Raw genomic sequence first — 9,833 nt, 5'->3', positions numbered from 1 at the left:
TCCTCCAACTCGTCATTCAGAGCAAACCTGATTCTGAAGTGAACAACATCAGACCGCTTGTGACGCCACTGAAAGCGTTTCTGGAGCAGAAGCTTCTTCGCAGTTATGATTCCACAGGCAAAAGTTGTCTTTGAGGCTGGAAAGATAATAAAAGTTGGAGAGGATATTACCCGCGGCAATAAAGAAGAGAGAGAGGAGGAGGGGGGGGGCAGAGTTTCAGAAAAGTTCAAAAAGAGGTGGAGACGAATAAAAAAGATAATCCATTCTTTATATTATGCAGCCATAAGCTTGGCAGCATGAGACCAGATAATAGTGCTGATGGTGTACTTCACTGAGCTTACATAAGGCACTGCAGCAGCATCAGCGTGGCAGATCAGCGGTGGTCTCATATACACCACACACACACACACACACACACACACACACACACACACACACACACACACACAGTAGATATGGATCATAGTGCTGAACGCAGCACTACCACCTCATCACTTATATGATGTTTACACACACTTCCCTTCATCTGGAGGACGGCGAGTAGCTCCGACTGAGCTTTGTTTCAAATATTTAAGAAATTGCTATTTTGCTAAATTTGTACAACAAATGAGACGTTTTATTTAGATAAATGACAGTACAGAGAAACCAGGCTGGATTCAAATGTGAAATGTATTTTCATTATGGTTCATTGTGTTGATCAAGTGTTTGGTTAACGTAATGATTGATGGACTAAAGCGGCTACATTTTAAAAACAGTGAATGATTAAATTAAGGGTGATGTTAATTATCAGTGTTTGGCTCTCACGACCAGGTTTTATACACCTGCTAATACAATACAGCTCTGGTACCAGTTTAAATATTTATAATATTATGTTAAATGAAACGTAAGAGGACTCCTTAATACACATTTTTGCTCATTTATTCATTGTTTGTGTGAAACTTCTTATGAAATAACCATTTTATAACATCTTATACGCCAAATGATTAATCAATTAATATCAGATTAAAGTAAACAAAACTAAGAATCTGACTAAACCACGTCGATAAAGCATTAGGAAAGAAATAACCTGCAACTGTTTAGAATTGATTCATCATTTTACTTCTCAAACGTGATCATTTGCTGCTTTTTCTTGTCTTAAATGATAAACAGAATATTTTTTCATGAGAATTTTTCATTACATTCTGACATTTTATAGAACAATTATCAACAAATACCAGATTACTGAGAATAGCCGATCTTTAATACTCAATGCAACAGAGGCAGTATTCAGCGCTGCTCTAAACTATGATAATTATTATTAATTATATAAACTTAGAATATTTGTCTTAATTCTTCTGCAATGTAGCTTTTAAGACGAGGAAGTCACAAATACACAAATAACACAATCCCAGATGATAAAGTTTTACTTCAGGCAAAAATCAATCATTCTTTTTAAATGTTAAAAGGAGCACATCCAAAACAAATGCATTCACACACTTGGTTTGAACTCGCCCACCCCCCCCCCACTCACACACACACACACACACACGAATATGTTGCCCAACATTTCAGCTTCTTCCAGTTCTCCTCTTCTTTATTAAAACTGGGCTGAAGGGGGGTTATGAACTCTTGATCTCCGACCAACCAGCGAAACTCCCCACGTCCCATTATACTGTAATTACCCCGGCCCTGCGTTCTCCCTACATAAACAAGCACAGTAATTTCTGTGCTGAGAAATAAAGTGCAACTAGAGCAGCGTAGCGTGGCTCTCCCCGCTGCCTCCATATATCACAGCAAACAAAACCGCAGCCATATTTCAGCCGCTGCCAGGCAGCTTCACCCCCCCGGAGCCTCTGGGTCATAATTCACGGCAAAGCCCGGGACTCACTCCCACCTCAGTGCATTGTCCAGGGTGCCGCTTAACGCTGTGAGCATGACAACCGGGGCAGCAGACGGGAGCACTGACCCACAGATGAACGCCTGGAGAGAGCGGAGAGGGGTGGTCGGGTCGGGATGGTGGGGGGGCGGGGAGTGTCATTTAACTCACTACATGCTCAGACTGTGAAAGACCCCCTTGTTGGACGCATGGCACACACACATCTGTCACACACTCGTACAGCATGCCATGGCTGAACATGCATACCCACACACACACAGTAAACGTCGGCCTCCCCATTGTTATTGTCATAGCAACTGCAGCATGCCTTAGTTGGCATCAAAAGGCCAGGCGATTCATTCAAACACAACAGTTTTGGTCTGTCACGCTCCCGTACATTCGTCCTTAAGATTTCCTTCTCAAAACAAAACTAAACACAGCTCCGATTGAACGATTGTGTTCAAAGCAGATAATTAAACTTCCTTCTTTCTATATAAACACAAACAATCTTCTGACCTTTGGCAGCTTTGTGGGTCTTGCTGGTGTTAGTTCAGTGTACAAAGTGATCCATTATCTGGCTCCCGTCTCCATTAAACAGATATACGACTGCGCTGAGGTAATGGGAGGACAACTAGGACGAGCAACAGGTGACTGTGTGATACAGCAAAGATCCCCTGAGTTTGGCAGATCAGCCTTCTCTATTAGAGCAACACCCTTTGAGTTTATAAGCTGCAGCCACGCATCACGCAACACTTTCATGTGTTGTGTGAAATCTTGTTTTGCCGTTGTTCAGACCTAATGTGGTGTCTTGTATAGTGAATTTGTACTGTCTTGTAACATATATATGAGCCACACACACACACACTTTGAATCCCAAGTGTTCTCCCAAATAGTTTCTGGACCAAGAGTTAACAGGTGCTTAATGAAACGACAGAAGGTCAATCAGGAAGGACGTCAAACCAAATTCAGTGCGGACACATGTGAGATTTTGGGAAATGTTATTTCTAAGCCCACAGACATCAATATGCTGCTATAAAAGCCTCCAGTCTTCAAGGAAGGCTTTCCACAAGATGCTGGACCCTGGCTGAGGGATTTTCTCCCTTTCAGCCACAGAGCCTTAGTGAGGTCAGGCACAGATGGTCGGCGATAAGGTCTGGCTCGCAGTCGTCGTTCCAGTTCATCCCAAATGTGTTTGATGGGGTTGAACTCCAGGCCAGTCATGCATTTCCTCAGAGAAACTAAGAAAACTCTTTTCTTTTTGGACTTGGCTTTGTTAATGGAGGCATTGTCAAGTTGAAACTAGGGATGTCACGATAACAGACATTTAGCAGTAGACAGCAATACCAGAGAAATTCTACGATTCTAGACGCACAATTCAGTATCAAGGTCAAAAACCTAAACTGCCATGTACTTCAACATACACGCCTTAATTACCGTGTGAATACAGTTCTTTGTTAGGAAGTTTAAAACGTCATAATTACCTCTCTAATATAAACATTTTTATTGCTGTAAAACTGTATTTTCTCGCCAAAACCTAAATTCTACAAGATTACATTTGAACACATCATGAGAACGTTAAAATGTACCTTCACCCGATACTCATTTTTTACTGAATAGATCTTCAACACACCATAAAGCAAGTCACCTCCATTACTGTCTGCTAACAGCTAGCATTTACTAGCTCTCGTTTGTGTCCTTTACAATGTAGCATCATCAGGGAAAGAAATAGGGTGCGTCCTTTCCGATCTTAACACGTCAACGCGATGCTGTAATCCATCACGTTTTCAGATCACGTGACAGTCCTTGTTGAAACGGGAGAGAGACATCCACAAACTCTCTGCAGTGTATGCAGTAACAATCTTTCCTTGAATAGAACTACAATAGAGCTGAAAACGATTACCTACATTTCCCACAATGCAACTCAACCGCCAACAGTTTGGTCCGAGATTCTGGTGTGTTATGCGACTGTAGCCTTGAGCCGCTAGTCTCAAGCAGAGATATGGGACGGGATACAGAGGTCATGTTCGTTCACCTCTTTCCATCTACACCCCCCCCCCCCCCCCCAGACTCATCAACGCATTTTAAAGCTCCCTGTGGATCGACAAAAGGCTTTATAAGGACTTTGATGGGTGATCAGTGGCAGTCCCATTTAAAAAAGGTAGACCTCTGAGTCTTACAAGATCAAGAAGGCATCAACAAGCTAGCATAGCGCTACGATAGCAGCTAGCACAATTCACCACAATGATATAGAGCTGCAACATAAACAACAAAACCAAGCGGCTGCTAGTTTAGCATAGAGTGTGTATGTGTGTGTGCGTGTGTGTGTGCGTGTGCGTGTGCGTGTGCGTGTGCGTATGCGTGTGCGTATGCGTGCAGAGCAGAAAAGAAAAGAAACCGAGCCCTGGAGAACAGCAACAGTGGATGAGGTGTCTACCTTAATCCCCTTTTAGTCTTCTTATTTCCCCATGGCCACTGCATTGTGATGCAGAATCACTCAGCCACCTCCCTAAAGTGTGTGTGCGTGCTTGCCCATGTGCGTGTGAGTGTGTGTGTGTGTGTGTGCGTACGTACAACCCATTAATCAAGTGCTATGCCTTGATGCAGTATCCGGTCAATTCAGCATCGCTCCGTCTCTTTCTTCCCTTACAGTTTCTGTGCTTTCATCTCTGTAGCTTTCTGTGTTTTTCTCTTTCTCTCCAGATCTTCGTTTGCTTGCTAACCCTCATTAACAATTAATTACCAATCAGCTAGTCAAGTCACCCCTGGACCGCTGGGCTTCTCAATGATTCATTAGTCAGGGTTACACAACGCTGCGACGCATAAACATACTCACGCACCGACACACCCACACTCGAGCTCTGTCCCTCTCCGTCTCTCTAGGTGTTTCACATGAACACACACACACACACACACTCTGCAGACATGCAAACACACATAACCATTAAAGCAAGCATATGGTCCCATGACAACACTCCGTCACATGCACACACACAACGGTGCCTGTAACTAATCACAATGTCCTCATTATAATGCACGGGAACTGATTGAGGTAGAAATTCTACACAGTTCCCAGAACTTCAATGTCAACTTGAAGGATTCTCTCTTGGTTCTTGTTTTAGAAACTTAGAACTGGCATGTTTGAAGATGGGACATGACATTAATCAAAATAATACATCACATACTTTTCTTCATGATCTTATTAAGTCCAGAAATCCTGGTGAAATCCTTCATTTCCAAACTGCTGCTATATGAGCCTCAACATTCATCACAGTGTTTTCCTTCAGGATGTGAGGTGTTGTTTTTAGAATGGAGCAAAGGCTCGGTGAGCTGAGGCATGCTGATGAATATGGCCGCGAGATTTCTTAATTAGAAAAAAAGAACTTTCAAGGGCATCTGTTCATTTTCATTAGTTTTCAAAAGACAAAAGTTTGAAAAGACCTTTAGTCCAATCCACATATTTTCATTAACTGTGGACACCAAGGACCAAAAGACATATTAACCGGTCTATAGACACACTTTTTTACAGAATTAATATCCCAACGTCCCAATTTCACTCCCCAGGAGAATTTAGAAATGTGGGGCTGAATGATTGAATGATTTGCATGTTAAAGTCGCACTTTGAAAAAGTCCCTTTCATCGTGCAAGAGCTGCATTTATTACAATAAGTCATATAGAGTGCTCAAACATGTCTCAACAAACTAGTGCAGACATGTGTCGTCTGCACTCCTTTTACTTATTCTACTCCGCTGTAGTTAATTACATGAGCCACACTGGGCTCAGGAAGTGGTCGTCCACCGGTCGGAGGGTTGGTGGTTCGATCCCCAGCCCCTGCAGTCAGCATGTCAAAGTGTCCTCGGGCGAGATACTGAACCCCAACTTGCTCCCGATGGCCTGGTGAATGTGTGTGTGAATGGGTTGTAAAACATGTGTTGTAAAGCGCTTTGAGTGATCGTAAAAGCGCTCCATTTACCATTTACACAAGTGCCAGACTTTCCTCTTGGACTGTCAATACCTGGCTTCCATGTATGCGTTTGTATTTCTTAATAGGCCTATAGTTTCTTGACCTTTATGGCAATTAAGTATTGAATCTTAATTCTTGAGTTGGCCAACCAACAAAAAGGAAACTCCCGCCTGCCGCCTGGTTAATAAACTCTGAATATTCCTCTTCCCTACTTGGACTGTGGGCTACCATGTTGTCTTAAGTGTTCCATAAATCACGAGCCATGTTTACTTTGAAGAAAACGCTGGGACAACCTCATCAACAGGCAAACTGCATTAATTATTATGTGTGATTCTATTTATGCAGAAACTAGAAACAGCAGTTTAAATTGTAATCGAAAAAATCCCAATTACACATTTTCCTCAACTGTAACCATCAAATGAAACTGAGCAACACAAGATAACCTCTCACTGAACACGGGGAGAAACAGGCTGCTGAAGGGATGCAAGGTTTTTATTACTTTGACCGATTGTCCCAGCTGGATTCAAAACGCCGACCTTCCTCTGACCTTAAAGCTGCCGCTGCCTCTCAAAGGGACGTTTTATCGGTGGCTGCACATGCCATGAGTCAGTAAAGCTAATTGTACACATCGACCAGCCCAAATGAAGCAGTTGACCAGTCTGCCGCACCGATGCCTTTGGATAACTTTGCTTGTGTTCCTCTATATCTCTGCAGCCACTCCACAGCTTACAACAGTTTACCCTCCCAGTGCGGTAAATCACATTTGCAGTGTTAGTGTGTGTAAATCTGAGAGAGAGGATGTGGGGTGGTTAGTGGGTGACCTTCAAGACTGATGTGTTAAACTTTACTCACTCACACACACACACACACACACACACACACACCTAAGAAATAAAGTGCATGACGTTTATTTTTAAAGTCACTCTGCAAACATGTTTTAAAATATGTAAACATACTCAGAATGTTTTTTTAAAAGCCTGACGCTCATCTCATCTCATCTCTTCTCCCTCATTGAGAAACTACGGATCTGACCCTAGCCCCGCACTCTGCTGCCCGTGCTAGCTTTAGCAGTGCGCATCAATGGCGGCTCGGAGCTGAAAACAGCGTTAGTGGTTGTGAAACATACAATAACATCCAGAGTCCGGTTTATATCCAAAGACTCAAACATGTTTGCTGTCAAAACTTTCACTAAGCTAATGCTATTAGTGCCTGCTCCGCGCCAGGCACAGTTCCTCCGCAGTGCTCTGCGGTCAGGTCGAAAGGCTCGGACGATTCAGCGACGGATCATTAGACTCAGGGACTTTCAGGAAGCAGCACTGAATTTGTCAGTTTTGAATTTGTGACGTCCCTAATGTAATGTTCCCGGGTACGGTTGAATCTCAGATTGTATGAGCGTGCATAGACGTCTCCCTCCCCAGGAGAGGAATGGGAAAAGACATCTCGAGGGACAAACTTTGCTCAGACACAAGTCAGTATAGTCAAGGTCAGACATTTTAGGTGACAAACACAAAGTGGAGGGATCTTTAACTTCTTTATTTTAATTTGTCTAACAATGGAGTAACACTAAAACATTCACTTGTTTAATCGATTAGTCCATCGAGATAATCCATCAGCATCTTGGTAATTGTTTTCTCAAGCAAAAATGCTAAAGATTTAGTTTTTTTAAAGCCTTTTATGATAGTAAACTATACTATACTAAAGTATCCTGCGATTTGTGAGTGTTGAGGAGACAAAGACCCGTTCAAAGACCTCACCTCCAGCTCGTCATTTTCTTTTCTTTTTTATAGATGGAGCGTTTAATTGAGAAAATAATCAGATTATAAAATTAAATAATTCTTAGTTACAGCCTACAATGCAGTTTAAGTACACACACACACACACACACACACACACACACACACACACACACACACACTTTTACTGGCAAGTGAGCAGCTCCACGGGTGCACAGGTACAGATTCAGCGCTGCGTTCAAGGGCATCTCAGCAGCGGTGATGGATGGATGAGTGCCTCTTGTTCAATTTATCCATTCCATCATCATTCAGGGGATTCACACTAGTGAGTTCAATCTTTCAGTTCAGGGCACATTTTATTTGTATTTTTTTTTTTAGTTACTGTAGTCAAGAGTTCATGGAATATGAGCACAAAACAAGCCAGCATGCTGGAGTGAGAATTAAAGCTCGTCGCCTGGTGTCTGATAGATTCTGTTCTTCAGTTTTTGGGACAGCCAGGTAAGGTGATACACAAGTAAACTGATATACTGGCTGCTCAGTAGCAAAAAGGATTTCAACCATTTTTGCTGCCAAGTTATATTTTGGCAACAAATGAAAATCTGTGGTGCATGAAACACCTCAGTGGTTGGTGCACAATATTTATACAGTGTTTCAATGGGAGGGATATTTCTGAAGATGCATGCTCTTCTATCACAGCCGCACAGAGCGGCAACATAGTCCCCTCCCCTGCTGGTCACTGAGCAGCTCCACTGTGATATCAATAGCTGGGGGTGCTCATGTTTGAGATGAAACAAAGTGTTGACTAATCATATGATAACTTTGATTTACTTGCTGGTTCCAGCTTCTCAAATATGAACATTTGCAGCTGTTTATGAAACGGTATGTAAAACAAGACATTAGTACACGCCACCTTGGGCACTGTATGTATTCGCTCTTATGTTTGTTTGATCTAGCATGCTTGTTAACATTAATTTTCTTTAACCCTGGTTAGAATCTCCAGACACAGCTGCCCTCACAGATTGAAAAGGTCAAATGTGTCCTCTGTTGTTTAAGAGGGATAAATACTTCCACAGCACAGCCTTTGCAGAAATGCATAATTAGCATAATGTAATTGATGTAAAGAGCCACGAATCATTTAAATAAAAGGCTTGTTGGCCAGTCTTATTGTGGAGGCTACTTTGTTTGCATAGCCGGTCTTGTTGAACTCCCAACAAAATGGTAGACAGCTCTACTGTACTACTCATGTATGTCAAACTTGATCCACAAACTCGAGAGAATACAAACCAGAGATGTGGAACAGCAGGTGGTAAGCCTCCTGAATCTCAAACAGCCCAGAGATACAGCATCTGCTCAGCTGCACAGTTAACATTTTAACTCGCAGATCTTGTCAGGGCAGTGATGGTGATGATCTGTCTGAAAACAGACTTGACCACCCTGAGCAGGCTGGACTGAGCCCAGAGTGTCCGCTGCGCGCCGGCAGCCTGATGTCGCACACCTGTAACGGGTCCTCTGATGATGCACAGAGAGACCACCGCTCATTTACATTCAAACACGGCAACACAATCAACTTCATTAAGCTTAAAGAGTATCTACTGGGGGGCTCGATTGGTAGCAGTGGACTGGTGGGATGCCGCTTAATGCCAAAGACCATTGCAATGAGGGTAAAATATACGCCACAGATAACACGCACGCAGGTGGCGCGCATTTGCAAGGCAGAATAGAGGTGCTTGTGGTTTATATGGCGGCAGTAAACAACTTAGCGGTGCATTGGTGGAAGCCCCTTCGTGTAGCCTCGGAACAGAGTCCACCACAGAGACACATGCCTGCGGATACGCAGTCCCTTCCCCACTCCCCACCGTGCTGGTGTCATTGACGCAAGTGGCAACTACATGAAACAGGTAAAGAGAATAAAAAAACAGCTCTTACCTCTTTGGTGTTGACGATGCCTTTAACGTATTTCCCGAGGACTGAATCCACGAAGAAGACGCTGGACAGCACAGCCAGGCACAGGAGTCTCTCCCCGACCCTCACCTCCATCTTTCTCTCTCCCCGCTGTCGCTCGTCTGCTCTCCGGGCTCCCTGAAGCCTGTCTCTTAGCAGGAGCGCGCACGGAGGAACCGCTCGAGCACAGTCAGAGCGCGAGAGAAGGTGAGAGAGGAGCCGGGCGCGTTCACGCTGGTCCCTTCAATGCATGTGGCCCCCCTACAGCAGTTGATGCTGGATGGTGCATGTGTGGGGTGTGTGTGGGGGGGGAAGAGAGGCACAGTGCGCGCTCCCGGTTCCG

The 9,833-nt window shown here is 43.7% G+C and overlaps 1 protein-coding gene across 2 annotated transcripts in view; it reads right to left on the bottom strand.

Moving 5' to 3' along the window:
- The window catches only part of tmem145 (transmembrane protein 145), a 32,526-nt gene extending 22,701 nt beyond the window's left edge, over positions 1 to 9,825 (bottom strand). The window contains exon 1 of one of the 2 annotated variants that reach the window (XM_029451691.1): positions 9,476 to 9,825. In XM_029451691.1, coding sequence (XP_029307551.1) covers positions 9,476 to 9,586 — 111 coding nt within the window. In that variant the 5' untranslated portion in view covers positions 9,587 to 9,825. The remainder of the gene's footprint in view (positions 1 to 9,475) is intronic. The other variant, XM_029451690.1, reaches the window with a different exon arrangement.
- Between the last annotated feature and the right edge of the window lie 8 nt (positions 9,826 to 9,833).

This window comes from Cottoperca gobio, chromosome 16, assembly GCF_900634415.1.
Source record: "Cottoperca gobio chromosome 16, fCotGob3.1, whole genome shotgun sequence".
Taxonomy (NCBI): Eukaryota; Metazoa; Chordata; class Actinopteri; order Perciformes; family Bovichtidae; genus Cottoperca; species Cottoperca gobio.
Note: the sequence above shows the minus strand (reverse complement) of the source record. Positions and strands in the feature narration are given on the sequence as shown.